Source organism: Phoca vitulina, unplaced genomic scaffold, assembly GCF_004348235.1.
Source record: "Phoca vitulina isolate PV1807 unplaced genomic scaffold, GSC_HSeal_1.0 scaffold7, whole genome shotgun sequence".
Classification (NCBI taxonomy): Eukaryota; Metazoa; Chordata; class Mammalia; order Carnivora; family Phocidae; genus Phoca; species Phoca vitulina.
Window position 1 is genome coordinate 62,602,531 of NW_022589710.1, and position 15,591 is coordinate 62,618,121.

The 15,591-nt window shown below is 50.4% G+C and overlaps 1 protein-coding gene across 5 annotated transcripts in view; it reads right to left on the reverse strand.

Moving 5' to 3' along the window:
* CLMN (calmin) overlaps nt 1-15,591 on the reverse strand; it is a 117,941-nt gene that overhangs the window by 53,442 nt on the left and 48,908 nt on the right. For 3 of the 5 annotated variants that reach the window (XM_032405867.1, XM_032405869.1, XM_032405866.1), the window contains exon 1: nt 2,220-2,374. The exons of the other annotated variants lie outside the window; for them this stretch is intronic. In XM_032405867.1, the coding sequence (XP_032261758.1) occupies nt 2,220-2,367 (148 nt within the window). In that variant the 5' untranslated portion in view covers nt 2,368-2,374. Of the gene's footprint in view, nt 1-2,219; nt 2,375-15,591 lie in introns of those variants that run through there. 5 annotated transcript variants of the gene reach the window in all.

Below are 15,591 nucleotides of genomic sequence, written 5' to 3' on the forward strand. Positions count from 1 at the left end.
AGTACTTCCTGCGTGGACGAGGACACCAAGTCTCGGAGACTTGGCGGTAGAACCGGGAGAAGACTCTAGCGTGGTTGCTGTAAGCCAAGACTCTCCCCGCGGCACGGCGCTGGGCTGGTCGAACCCCTTCAAAATTAACACTTTACTGAAGAACCTTGATGAAAAACCTGTTTCATGCCCAGGTTAGCTCAACTGCGGAATAACAGCTGACCTGGTATTTTATCCCAAAACAGATCTTAACAGGCCTAATAAGAATTAACTCGACCGCTTGGGTTCAGCTATTTTTTTTTTTAAAGGAGATTAAAAACATTCCACTGCATACAAATGACCTTAATTTGCATTTTTAAGCACATCTGTCTTTAATAAACCTCGCACCTGCCCTCCACATACCAATGTTTTCAAGTACAAAGGCCAATCAGCCGCGGGAATCTCGAGTATTAGGGTGACCAACTGTCCCAGTTCACCCAGGACCGAGGGGGGAACCCCAGGATTCGGGACGTTCAGTGCTAAAACTGGGAAAGTTTCCGGCACACTAGGATGAGTTGGTCATTCTGGCTGGTAGACACGGTGCTGCGGCCAGGGACAGCGGCCGGGAGGGCGGAAGGCACTGGGATCCCCCCGTGGGTGACACAGACAGCGAGAAGCAAGGTGGTTAATATTTGCTTTAAATGCAAGGGATAAAGCAAACTGTGAAACCCCCATTTACCGCTTTTGCCTGCCAAAAAAAGTGACACCAGCATGACTCTAAATTCCTACTCTGAGCAGGAGAGGGAGGGCTGGAACCTGTGGTCAGGGGAGGCAGGAGGTGTCAGATTCTCCTTAGGCTGGAGGTGTCACCAACATTTCACATTAATTAGCAGGAGAGAGGACAGGCTGCCCGTGCCGGGGTCCAGGGACCGAGCTGCGCCAAAGTGACAAATACAAACGCTTCACACGACACTGGTTTCCATTAAAAAATAAATTTTTTAAAACCTAAAAAAAAAAATGCTTTGTCTGAAAGCAGACAAAAGTTGCCTACTCACACGGGCCATCCAAACGGACACACTCGTGCACATCTGTGTGCGCGTGCAGGCGTGCCCCTCACCGTAATGCAGTTCACCTCCGACCCTCTTCAGGCACATTTAGTCCCAGGGGCACTGGAGGGATTTTTATCATTACAAGGTCTCCCTGATGCCACAGACACATGGTTCAGACCGAAGGGCTGCACTCTGACATTGAGGTCAAGGTTGGATCATTGTCACTGGGTACAAATGCAGAATGGCAAATTCCAGGTCTGTAATCTTAAAAAAAAAAAAACAAAAAAAACCCCACTGAGACTAGACACGTGATTCTCAACCGTGGCCGCACATGACCGTCACCTGGGGAAGCTCTAAAATATAGGGATGTCTGGGCTCCACTCCAGGCTAATTGAATCCAAGTCCCTGGGTGCGGGGCCCAGGCATCTGCATTTTCAAAGCTCCCCAGGTGATTCTGACACAGAGCCAGAGCTGAGCGCCACTGCTCTGGGCCAGGAGTTGGCCATTTTTCCTGTCAAGGGCCAGATAGTAAATGTTTTAGACTTCGCAGGCCACATGGTCTCCAGCGACTAGTCAACTCTGCGGTCCTGGTGGGAAAGCAGCCAAGACAGTACATAAATGGGCATGGCTGTGTTCCAATAAAACTTTATTTATATGAACAGGCAGTGGGCTGCAGTTTGCCAAGCCCTGCTCTAGACTCCACAGGCCCCACCGCCTGATTTAAGCAGCCATCCCAAGTCTAACTGGTGGCCCGACCTCACGGCCCAACTTCTTAAAAAATTCGCTTTAGGGCTTCCGGAGCGGGGCTTTGTTTGCATTCTATTTACTGTCATAGGAAAATAAAATAGCAGCGGTGGGGTACGTGGGGTGGGTGGAGTGGCAGGCATGGAGGAAAGAAAAGCAGAAAAACAGGGGTGCCTGGGGGGCTCAGCCGGTTGAGCCATCCAACTCTTGGTTTCGGCTCAGGTCATGATCTCGAGATCGAGGGATCGAGCCCCGCATTGGTTCCATGCTCAGTAGGGAGTCTGCTTCCGATTCTTCCTCCCTCTGCCCCTCTCCCCCCTCAAATAAATAAAATCTTAAAGAGAAGCAGAAAAGCTGAGGTTTGGTGCCTGCAGATCAGAGAATGCCTTCTCTCCTCCCGTCACCAAAACCAGTAAGAAAAATAACATTTGGGCAACCAGGCTTTGACATGATTCTTACCTTTGCTTTCCTTGTTCAGCAAACCGGCCTTTTCCAAGACAAGTCGGTCAGAGCACCTACTCCTTCCTCGCCTCACCCCTGCTAAACATACCCTTTGTCTGAGGAACCCAAGGGAGCAAGAGGAAAAACCACCCCAAACAATCATCATTGACTTTTTTTCTCTTCTTCTGTAATGTTTAAATAGAAACGAGTAAAAAAAAAAAAAAAATCAAATAGGCTACCTCCTACTTGTAGGCAAAACTTCTCAGTAGATTAAAGTTTGTTCAAGGAGAGTAATCTTTTTCCCCATTTTCTGAGCCCCACGAGGAACCCAGATTTACTCTGCTCATCAGACCATTTGGGAATCTGGTGTTTTGGTTGGAGAGGTTCTTAAATAAGATTACTGAGGGTAGCTTCCCATCCAGCACTGGCATTAAGGCAGTCATCCAGAGTCTACTTGAATGCCTCACAGGACGAGGTGCTCAGCACTTCTCCAAAATCAGGCTCCCATGATCTTAGAGCTGTCTTTTGGAAAAGGGCAAATCCAGTAGGGGTACAACAGTTAGGGAAGCGAGAGGAAATAAACGGGCCTCAGTCTGACATCAGGAAGGCAGGCCATCAGAGGTGACCAAGCTGGAGAGGGCTACCTGGAGAGGCCAAACGCTTCCAGTCCTTCAAACCTTAGCATTTTAGAAAGAAACTAAAAACACACCGATACTCTCCAGCAGCTGATTCTGATAGAAAGCCTGTTAAGTGGTTTTCAGGCTGCCGAAAAAGCTGGTGAGCTGGAAGAAGGTTTTGTTACTGCTCTTGAAAACTATTATCATTCCTCCATCCGGATATGCTATGACGACTCTCCTTGTCCCAGATTTCTTTGGGAGGAATGTGTATTTGAAAATGAATCTGTGCATTTATGCAGGAGATGAAAACACAGGAGTCTACCCAAAGCAGGGACAGAGCCTATCACGAACAGCTTCTTACACAAAGGTGCAGGGGTTCTGCAAATACTCACGTTTTCCTCATTGGGGGCAACAAAAATCTCATAGCCAGATGAATTTCCTTTATTGCTCTGCTGCCGGGAAATTCTTTATGAAACCTGATGTCCGAGTTTCACAGATGAATGGGACCATGGCCCAATCTAATCTGGATACTCACTTTTACCCAATTTTTACAAAGATATTACTCAATACAGACTCTTGTAGATTTTCTTTTTAACTCTGTTTTATGGATCAGGTAAGCCACCTGAGATGTTTTGGTTCAAGAAGGGAGGGTATCCTCAGTGAATGCACCAACACGTGAATGAGTAACTCCATTAGTAGAAAGTGTCTTGTACGTCACTGTTGCCCCTGGTACGTGAGTGCAGATGCTTGTCGAGTGAGTGGAAAACCCACCTGCCAGTCTGCTCCTTGCATCTGGCCTCCGAAACCACCACGCCCATTCTGATACAGCCTGGATCACTCTCCAACTGCAACCTTGACCTCTAGCCTGTTGTCTAACCTCCCCAGCATGGCTCTAGGAAAAAATCCAGATCTTCTCCCGTTTTGTACCTGCCCCCTGCGACTCCCACAGTCTCTGCTCACAGTATTGCTCTGGCTGTTTCTGGGAGCCACAACCTCAGGCGGATCCAACGGGACAGAACCCAGAAAGCTTCGGGGAAGATTCCTGGGAAACAGCGTGGGGACCAGCTCAGCAGTGTGCTGGCCCTGATGGGGTAGATCACTGTGGTTCTATCAGTGGGGGTCTGACCTGGAATCCAAGTCCACAGGGTTGTTCCCATGAAGGGATTTCTCCCAGGCCAGCATTTTTGGTGCATGGGTTCAGGAACCAAGAGGTCAAGCCTGACTGCATAACCGCCCACCACCTGCACACAGTGGCCAAGGGCCACATCTGGCCCACGTTAGCATTTGGCACTTGGCTTAAATGAATGGCCAATGACGAAGCTAGGTCTGACTGACTCTCAGGAAGAAGTGGAGTGCTGTGCCGTGTAGCCTCATTGTGCTTAAAGGAAACTTCATGACTCCTACACGTTTTCGGTGGTCTGTTTTTTATGGCTGAAGGTGCGGTGTATTTGGGGCTCACACTGCGCATGCCTTGTCTCTTTCCTCTGACCCAGCTACCCTATGAGATGGGTACTCTCATTGTGGTGTGTACCCCGTGAGTGTTCTGCCCGTAGATTTGAGTAGTAAAGGCAGTGGGACCCCGGAGGCCAACGACTTGGCCACTGGATCAGAGCCCCTTCTTGGGAACTCAGATGGGGACTGAATGCAGCCTCCGTCCGGCTGGTCTCTGAATGCAGCGGGTGGTATGGAGGCCATCAGCTGCTGTGTAGACTGGAGGGCAAAAAAGAACAATCAGGAAAAAGATGGAGCGGGGCAAAGTGTGCAAAGGGCAGTCCTGTTCCAGCCTTTACCTGAGGCCCTGCTACACCCGGGCCTTTGGATTCAGTGGGACCGCTGTAGTTTTCTTAATGCAACTTTATAGCTTCGTCACGTTCTCATGGGTTTCTGTTGGTTACAGTTAAAAGTCCCTCACTAGTTTCTTCAACAAAGTACAAAGAAGAAAGAGAAGAAGGAAAACCTACGGATTAAGAAAGGTTTAAAGGCTTAGGAGACACCAGCCCATTGCAATGTAGGGCCTTTCTCTGGATCCCGATTCAAACAAACTTTTATTTTTTTTATTTTTTTAAGATTTTATTTATTTCTTTGACAGAGAGAGACACAGTGAGAGTGGGAACACAAGCAGGGGGAGTGGGAGAGGGAGAAGCAGGCTTCCCGTGGAGCAGGAAGCCCTATGTGGGGCCTGATCCCAGCACCCTGGGATCATGACCTGAACCAAAGGCAGAGGCCTAACTGACTGAGCCACCCAGATGCCCCCAAACAAACTTTTAAAATAAAATAAAATAACTGTTCTGAAAGTTCAAAAACATAACTAAAATAAATCCTTGGAAAACCAGAGACTGCCAAAATGAGAGCAGGAAGAAATAGAAACTTTAAATAGAATCAACAGAAGTTAAAAAAAACAACAAAGAGCCCTTAAGGCGAACATCCCTGATTCCCATTTCACAGATGCACCTACCAAGGCAGGGACAAGCGAGGTCACCCCATCTGGCAAGAAACTGAGCCGGGTTTCACACCCAGGTCTGACCCCAAAGCCTGTGGTCCTATGGAACTGCCTCCCGACCTTGCCCCTGACTGACTCAGACTTCCCAGTAAACCAGGACGGAGATCATTAGTAGAATATTCTAAGTCCTTCCAATTTAGGTCACTACTTCCTACCACATTGCCTGCCACCCTGGCGGATCCTTCTGCAGATGGATGCATATTTTCGGGGTTGTGTTATTTTCAAGTTCACATATTTTACTCAGTTGTTCTGCAAAGAACCATACCTCGGGCAAGGGAAGAACCCTATGTGAAAAAGTCTAAAAGCTACAAAAGGGCTTCCCCGTGGGGACAGGCCAGCAGGTGGAGAAAGCTGATGGAGAAGGACCCTGCTTTCATTATAAGCTTGTCTGTGTATTTTATCTTTTTAACCATGTGCCTATATTTGGGAGAAATTTTAAATTTTACTTAAAAAAAAAAAAAACCTTCCATGTACTCAACCCTGTGCAGAGCACAATGTTTCTGATCTTCTGTCCTCCAGACCATTGGGGGAAATATTTACAAATGTAGCATTTGACAAAAGGATTTTGTTCAAAAAAGTTACCTAGAACAGAAAAAACTGGAAAAGTCAATAGAAAAAAGTCATATGGGTTGAATTATTCCCAGATTGCTTCTTTCCTTCCATTTTGCCTTCTGCATACATTTTAATTTGGCTCGCTTGTTTTAACATACTTTTGACCCTATTATGTGTGCAGCGTGTTATCTGCGTGGTGGGCGCTGCTGGGTGCCGAGTAGGGATCTCTCCTCACCTTTCCCGAATGGTGGTTATTGTTGTCATTCTTACTATCTTGCTTCTCTTCTCCATCATTGTACACTGGGGCTGGGTGAGGGGAGGCGGGCAGACCACCTGTCTTTTCGTTTATAGGCACAAGGAACCAGACACGTTCAGACCTGGTGGGGAACCTGGCACAGCCCTTCACGATCCTGGATTTTGAGCCCCGGCTGCAACAACAGGATGAAACCTTGTGGCTCTCTCCTTGGAAGAAGGAGTGTATGGATGCCGGGTGGCTTAGGGTGGGCTGAGCAGACACTGCTGGATGCCTCCCCTATAACTATTTTGCTCTTCTCAACTCCCAGGATCCTAATTTTGAGTCAGCAATCTGCCTAGTTTCCTGGGCAGTTAGGGGTAGTCATGTGACAGAGCCTGGCTGATGAAGTGGGGGTGGAAATTAGGGAGTTAGGGGTGGGGTTTCCAGGAGTGCTCTGTAGAAGGGAGCGGAGGATGCTGGACTGTGCCCTCTTTGCCCTTCTTCTAACCCTCTGGCTTCCCGGAATGGAGCCATGGAGCTAGAAACACAAGAGCCAGTGCTAAGGATGGTTGAGCAGTGGATGGAAGTAGCTGGTTCCCTGATGGCCCCACTGGGTCCTGAACGGGCCATAGGCTGCCTAGCTCTGGGCTTCCTGTTGTATGAGCTAGATGAACCCTCTTGGATGAAGTCCCGTAAGTTGGGTTTTTGTTACTTGCAGCTAAACACAATCCTGACTGGTACAAGACACGTTCTCTTGTTTTTCGAAACCCATCAGAAACCCATCGGTGTGGACTCAGCCACATCCCCGTTGTTGGTAGTTAGGCTAGCTGTGATGTTTTGGGCCGCTAAAAATACTTCGGTAATGAGTACTACTATGCCTAAGCGCTGGTGGGCTCTTCTACATCACTTCACAACCTGCAAACCTGTTTCGCACACACCCCATCCCCAGCGCCGCAGCGGAAAATGATTCACGGCAGAACGGCTCAGCAGCCACATGATAGGCAATGGGATCTCCACGATGTCTTTTCTCTCCTTTATGTCCCTCCCCCATCTGAGCTGTGCTCAAAAAGCCATCCAACTTCAGTGAATCATGGCTGCTGAGTCTATGCGAGAAACGAGAAACAATTACAAATGGCGAAGAGCTAAGGGATGTGTTTTCCTTGCAGATAAGCCTTACTGGGGGTCACCCTGCCAAGCCAGGAAGCCTCTCACTGCAGGGTGCAAAGAATGAATGAATGCAAGAGTTTGAGGCATGAGGAAGGATTTGTAAATACTGGATATTGCCCGGGGCCTCTGAACAACATGGTGGTGGTGGGGCGGGATCGGACAAAAGTCTCAGAGATGATGAACCAAATGTTTCTGTGTGTTGGGGGGTGAGCTGGCGGAGTTGGGGGAAACTGGGAAGGGCAGGTATTCAAAAAGGTGGCAAAGACTGTGAGATCTTGAAAAGGCATTAGGCTTTTAACAACAATACAGGAAATCTGCTCGGGGGACCACCTGGAACCAAACATCACCCCCTCTAACCTCTGGGTTTCCTGCGCGCACTCTTTATTTCCCATGTGGTATGTGCACTCGGCGTCTGCACCAAGTGATCCCACGTGTGTGTGTGTGTGTGTGTGTGTGTGTCAGGGGGGGTGTTGCTGAAGAGCCAAAGGCAATGTCCATCTTCCTAGTTCTTAGATGGCGGCGCTAAGACCTCCACCCGCCATCTTGCATGCTGCCAGAGCTTTGCTGCCTTGCACCTGATGTTCACTTGGCCAACGGAATCCACTAAATCAGCTCATCTCCCAGTCAGGCGGTCTTTGCAATCTTTCAAACACACTGGTTCCCTCCTTGGGCCCTTCGGAACGTCTTCAGTTTATCAACTGAACTCGTTTGCTATAGAGCAAGGAGGGCCTGGTGTCCGAATCACAAAGGTCATCTATTACCCTTGCTTGCGGAAACCAGGCACCTCAATGTATTAAGTTGTGCACACCGTGCTGGGCACTCGGCAGGTGGGTGTTGCGACCTCCACTTTACAGACCAGGAAAGAGAGGTGAGGGAGTTTCGTGCTCAGGATCACCCAGGAAGAAAGAGAAACGCTAAATGTAGGGAGCAAGTTCCCCCGATTCCAGAGCGGTGGAATCGCAGAGGATCGTTGGGACTTTGTTGGACACCCCCCCTCCCACATTCAATCTTTTCCTTCAGAAGGAGCAGCTGGACCCTCCCGGCCACGTGGCTTTCTGAGACGCATTCCTTTACTTTTAGACCCAGGTTCTACACTCGGGTCCGAGGGCCAGAACCAGGCCCGGGGTCTCGTCACGCAGAGACGAGTTTTCTGCCCTCGGTCCCTGCAGAAGGGAAGGATTAGCGAGGCAAAGCCCAACTTGATTGAAAAATAACTTCCCTCCAGGCTGCTTTATGGCTTTGCACCTCTTCCAGCTCCCGCTGGGTCTGGCCCCAAGACCGGTGGACTCGGGGTGGTCTTTCCTTCTCCAGGGGGCCGGAAATTACCAAAGGAACGCCAGGGGGTGCTAGACAGGCCATCTGAAGTGGGGCAGCAACTTACTAATGTTTTTTAAAAGTTCAAAAACTAATAGCCAACTATCAGGGGTCAAGGCATTCTGGCTCTACAGCTTACTGGTTCTGTGATGGGGGCAAGGGGCCTCCCCTCGCTGTCCCCATCTGCAACGTGTGTGTGTGTGTGTGTGTGTGTGTGTGTGTGTGTGTGTGTGTGTGTAGGGTGGGGGGAGTTGTCTACGGCACCGTGTGGTTGGCATGAGGCTGAAATGAGAAATGGTGTTTGCAAAGTGCTTGGACTGGACCCATGGCCGTGCCTCCCCACCCCCCATGAGCGTATTTACATTCACCAGATCAGCCAAAGCCAGTTCGCACCATGACTTTCAGAGCAGGGCTGACTTTGGCCTTGTCCGTGCTGGGCTTCTGGGAGGCGATCTATGTCATAGGCAATAGGAGCATGTCTGGTTAGGGCAGGGGCTGACCACACGGGATCTTAGTGTAGGGCTGGCCATGCCAGGAAGACCAACCGTGGACTTAGGCTGGTCACCCAGTATCAGCTGGCCTGGAGACCGAGTTCAACAAGGAGGGCAATCTGTCAGTCAGTCATCGTGCCTCAGTGAAAACGCTGGGCACCGCAGCTCAGTGGGCTTCCCTAATGTAATGCGAGGGTAACATGAGGGTAATGGCCTTCAGTGAGTATGTGTCTCTCTAATGAATTCTCAAACCAGAGTGTGATTTCTGGAACCCCTTGAACTTGCAATTGGTGTCGGAAATATGAGCCGTCTTATGGGGAGACTGTTTTCGTGACCTCTGTAGTCTGGTGACTCCAGGGCAATTTCTACAACACGAACCCTCCTGAGCTTCCTGCCTGCTGTCGCCCGCAACCACCCAAACTGGAAAGGATGAGGGGACAGCGGGAGCTTGGGCGGGCACTAAGCGACCTGCTTTCCGGACGCCGACTCCTGGGCGCCGCAGTCTACACATCTGTAAAATGGGACCCACCGTGCTCGCCTCTCCAGGTTGGGACTTGCCTGGGGTCTCACAGCTAGCGAGATAGAGCACATGGGTCACCTCCACGGCCTCAGTACTTCGCACTCAGCTTCGCTACCTCTCTGGGCTGAGGTCAGCTCCGGGGGGGGGGGGGGGGGGGCGGGGGACCCAACCTCAGGAGCAGGTCTCGCTCACATGGAAAATGTCGTTTCAAACATCTGAATCATCACAGTTACAAACACGGATCAAGTGTCGCAGACACGCTGGGAGACGGAGGACAGCATCACCTAACATTGCCTGGTCACGTCATGACGATCACCTGGGAGCCTCCTAGGCCCAGGCCCTGATGGGATCCACATGCCAGCAGAGGAGCCTGGGAATCTGCATGTTCAATATGCCCTGTTGGCCGAACCTCTTGCAGGGGCAGATCTGAGAACCACCATCAAGATCAAAAGGGCCTGGGTCCCGCCCCCCCAAACCCCAGGTAGCACTGCTGCTGGGCAGGCCTCTCAGGTCCCGGGCCTTTGTGTCCCCACTTGTGCAAATGGGGGTGGGGGTTATGGCTGTTCTTTCGCACTCGGGGCACGGCGGTGGGGATGACATGCTTGGGACGGGCCCGGCGCCGTGGCCTGGGAGCTACGGTCAGCCCTGGGGAGAGGCAGCCCACAGCCCTCAGTGCACAGTCCAGCACGTACAGCCAGGCCCACTACAACCCTTGCTAAAAACACAAACTCCTGCTGGCGCAAGTGGCATGTTAGGGGCCAATTTAAGTACGACATGAAGTTTGCATTTGCTGATGCACAGTTTTGTCTTTGAGAAATGCTAGATGTACACAGACAGCAACACCCAGCTGCTCGGAGCTGAACAGATCCACCCAGGAATATATAAAAGACACACACACACACACTCACGTGTGCACACTGCAAACATCTACCCGCTGTGTTCCCCGCCCGTGTTCTGGGCCACAGCCATCCACACCTCGTGTTACAGGTTACCATGGGCTGACTAGCATCCTCCCCGAATTCCTCTGTTGGAGTCCTAACCCCCAGGGCCTCAGCATGTGACTGTAGTTGGAGATGGGTGGCGGGGTCTTTAAAGAAATGATTGAATAAAAAATGAGGCCATTAGCTTGGGCCCTAATCCAACATGACTGGTGTCCTTATAAAAAGAGGAGATTCGGACACACAGACACCAGGGCAGCGTCCGTGCGGAAGGAAGACCATGGGGGGACCCAGCAAGAAGGTGGCCGTCTGTCTGCAGGCCCAGGAAAGAGGTTTCGGGAGAAACAACGCAGCCAACACCTTGATCCTGGACTTCCAGACTCCAGCCTGGGGGACGAAGAATGTCTGCTATTCATCCCATGCAGCCCGAGGTGTTTTGTGACGGCAGCTGGAGTAGACGGACACACAGCTTTCCATCCAATCTCGGGTCACCCTCCTCCCACCAGCTGGCCATCTCTCACGAGCCACACGTGTGCCGTGCCCACTCCCACGAGCAAGCTGCAGGCCTCCCATACCTGCTGCAGGTCTTTTGCAACCATTTCCCAGGTATAAAACTGGGCTGTTGTTTTTATGAGGTTCCTACCTCTTTTTTCTCTGTGTCCCTGCCAAGTTCTTGAGTTTTGTGCTCTATTCTAGACTGGATGCTGTGTCCCCTCAAATTCCCATGGTGCAATCCTCACTGCCAATGGGATGGTGTTGGAGGTGGGGCCCCCGGGAGGTGATTAAGTCAAGAGGGTGGCGCCCCTGTGAATGGAATTAGTGCCCTGATAAAAGGAACCCCAGAAAGCTCCCTCGCATGCCCCTTCCATCAGGTGAGCGCTCAACAAGAAGACGGCCAACAGTGAACCAGAAGCAGGCTCTCGCCAGCCCCCAAATCTGCCAGCACCTCAACCTTGGATTTCTAGCCTTCCGAACCATGAGAAATAAATTTCTGTTATTTACGAGCCACCCGGTCTGTGGCATTTTATTCTAGCAGCCAGACACACTAACACATGACTCCAGCCTATTTTCCCTTATTCTCATGTTTATACGAGTGGGGTGATTTGGGGGAGCTCATAGGTCATGTTATATAGCCAGTTCTGTTTGGAGTATTCTAAGCACTTTGCCTAAATTAATACTTTTAATCTTAATTCTTTTCCCCCTGTGAAGCAAATACGTTATTATCCCATATTACAAACGAGAAACCCGAGGCACAGAGAGGTCAAGTAACTTGCCTGGAGTCGTACCCCTAGGAGTGGGCACTGCTGTGGTCTGAGCCCAGGCGGTCAGGCTCTCCGGAGCCCAGGGTCCCGACACCAGGATGTTCGGTGGTTGTACGGGGTGGGGGACACAGGGGACAATGCCCCACACTTTCCTCCCGCAGCTCACCCACCACCGAGTCTCCGCCACCAGTTGGGAAGGACTGCGTGATGCTCCCTACATCATTTTCAACCCGCTCTTATTCACAAAACGGCATAATTTGATCAGGCTTACGCATGTCTCGTGGGAAGGAACTCTGGGTTGTGTTGTAAGACAATGACTCTTGCCAGAGGAAATGGCAACCTGTGGCTTTGTGACTTACCAGATAACTGCAGCGCTTACAACTTAGAAAGCGCTGTCTTTATGAACACCGTTTTGTTCCCTGAGAATAGGCTGCCTTGGCGAGCACACCCCACCTGCTGGGCCCAGGGGCGGGCGTTTGCCCTGTGCTGGCCGAATCCTCCACGAGCCCCCCAACACCTCTCTTTCTCAACCATCTCTTAAACATTCACTCAAGACACTTAAAGGACCAGGGGCTAAATGTCCCTTCATTTACTCATTTAAAGGTGAAGCTGAACAATGCACTGGCCACAACGTGTGCCTTTTGCTGGTCTGGGAGAAACACTGCCAAATACACTGCTGGTCAGAGACCCTGGTAAAATGTGGATGGCAGGAGAAGGGCTCTGCTGGGGGACCGGGTCACCAGCCTCAGGAACGTCCCCGGTGGGAAATGAGGCTGGAGACCCTTCCAGGTGTCCTGGGGCACCTGAGCAGATAGGGACTCGCAGGTCCTGGGGCACCTGAGCAGAATAGTAATGACAATAATAACAATAATGAATGGCGGCTTCTGAGATGTGCTAAGCCCAGCTCTGTGGCAGGTAGGGGAGGAGGGGTGCTCCGTGAGAGCCTTGAATGCCACCCAAGGGCTTCCTTTGGACCAAATATACAATGAGGCCATTCTTCATCTGGGTTCCTTAAATTAGAATGTGCAATCTTTCATTCTGGGTTGCAGTTTACACTAGTTAGAATTTGAGAAGTAAACCAAAGGCAAAGGAGGCAAGAGTAAAAGGGAATGATTTATACTTTGTTCATCCAATTAAACAATTGTCGAGTACCTGCTGCCAATTGCGTCTAGACGAGGAACTATTCGCTACTGTTTTTATTCATTTTCTGTCTTCATCCTCTCTAAAGAACGGATTTTAAGTCATTCTCTCGGATGTGAAGGATGCCAACAGTAGATGAAGGTGTCTATTCATCGACAAAGACCCAGCACCGGCCATTTAAAATATTTTGTTAATAGAATAACTATGTGCTTCAATGTTAAAAATATTTCAACTGCACCTCATTAATTCAAATTAATCTCCTTCCGTTCACTTGCGTTACGTAAGCGGTGGGTAGGGAGAAGGGCGCTAACATTTCCAGAAGCAGGCAGTTGGCTAAGAGTGCTCATGACCACCATCCTGTTTCATTCTTGTAGCACCAGTGTCTGTGGGCTCCCTGTTTTGGATGCTGCCTTCTTGCTCCCTTGCCGCTGCCCCGTGGCCCTGAGGGGTATGGAGCTACCATGTTCTACTGGGAACTCACAGCCTAGGCCATGACCCCACCACATGTCACAACCTGGCCCCTTGCCGTCACAGATTGCCTTGGAGGACACGGTCCCCCAGCTGAGCCAATGAGCTCCTTCCCTGGGAGCTTCGGACTTGCGACTACAGAGACCACCAGGGATGTCTCTCTCTCATGACTGGAGCTGTGATTTGAACTTGGGGGTTAATGGCGGTCATACACGGCTCGATCCCATGACTCCAAGATCACGGCCTGAGCAGAAATCAAGAGTCGGGTGCCCAACTGACCGAGCCACCCAGGCGCCCCAAGAATAAGAGGGAATTTGACAAAATGCAGAGAGGAATGAAACAGTTGTCGATGCCCAAGTCCTGGTTTCCTTTACTTCTGGGCCCCCGCTACATCCCTGCCTGGCTAGTGGCTTAATCAGTATCTCCTCCTTGAAATCCGTAAGCAGATTTACTCCCTTTCATGCTTCGGTGAGTTCTAGTTAGGTTTCTGTCACTTGCCAACATGAGTCCTGACAGACAGGCACCATCATCACCATCTCACCAATGAAGAAATGAGACTTGGGATGCATGCCCAAGGCCATGCTGCGAGAGAGTTTCCGAACCAGAATCTGACCCCCGAATGTCTATTTTCAACATACCTTTGGGTATGTGCAACAGAGGGAACAGGTCTCCATGACTGACATTACGGGTCATTCTGGCTGGAGGGTGGGGTATCCCCAGAGTCAAGGATATAAAGGCATCTGCAGGGATGGGCAGGCTCAGCTCTCCTCCATCCTTTCCCATCAAGTCCCCCCAAACCCAACCACCCCCCAAGGCCCTCTCCAAGATGGCTGCCATTGGGTGTCCTTTGGGGTATGGCAGAAGTTGGTTCTTCTCTTAGCTCCACCACCCAGCTATGTGGTCAGGGGTAAACTCTCTATGATGGGCTGAATTATGTCCTCTCAGAAATCTGTATGTTGAAGTCCTAACCCCCAGAACCTCATAACTGACCCTACAGGAGATGAGGTCTTTACAGAGGTAGTTATGTTAAAATGAGGTCATTAAAGGGAGGCCCTCATCTAGTAGAACTGGTGTCCTGAAATACACACAGAGGGAAGACCCAGTGAAGACAAAGGGAGAACACAGCCATCTACAATCCAAGGAGAGAGGCCTGGAACAGATTCAGCCCTCACGGTCCTCAGAGGGAACCAACCCTGATGGCACCTTGACCTTGGACTCTGGCCTCCAGACCTGTGAGAAGATAAACGTCTACAGGTAAAGCTCCAGTGTGTGGCACTTTGATACAGCAGCCCTAGAGAACTAATAGACTCTTCAAGATTCATCCTTTCCACCTATGGAATCACTAAAACAATACCTTTGGCCCTGTGTTGCTGGGGGGGGGGGGGGGTTGGTGGTGGTGGTGGTGGTGATGGTAAGAATTAAAAAGTGGACATCAGCAGCATCAGCATGCCTTCAGGGGTGGTTACTTATGTTCTAAGGATGATGCTGCCCCAGGAGCGGCAGAAGTTTCTCTGCAAGGAATCCCATTATTTCCTTGACAACAATGTCCAAAGGAGTTGACAGGTTTCCATCTTTCCTGAAAAGACTGCTCTAATCTGAAGGGCTTGTAGTAAAGCCAACTGGGTCTCTACGCACAAGGGACAAAGAAACTTCCAGGTATTGGCTCATCCCAAGAGAAGAGGGAGCGGAAGTGTGCATGGTTCACTGGATGCCCCCAAGGAGCCCAATGTGGAGGGAAGGGCGATCTCCAGCGCAAGGGGGTGTCCGTGTGGCTGACATTAACAGGTCCTGGCCAGAATCCTTAGGCGACCCCTATAAACACAGCGAGCCCCGGAAAAGAAAGTGCTGATAGGAAATACCTCTGAGGAAATAGGGAGCATATGGGAGCTGGCACTCACAGGTAACACAGCGTACCTTGTGTGTGTGTGTGTGTGTGTGTGTGTGTGTGTGTGATATATGTGTAATATGTGGAGTGTGTGTGGGGTGTGTGTAGTACATGTGTGATACGTGTGTGGTATGTGTATGGCATGTCTGTGTGGGGTGTGTGGGGAGGTGTGTACTACATGTGTGTTGTGTTTGTATTGTGTGTTGTGTGTATGGTATGTGTGTGGGGAGCTGTGTAGTACGTGTGTGGGGTGTGTGTGTTGTGTGTGTGTGTTGTGTGTGTGTTTTGTGTGTTGTGTGTG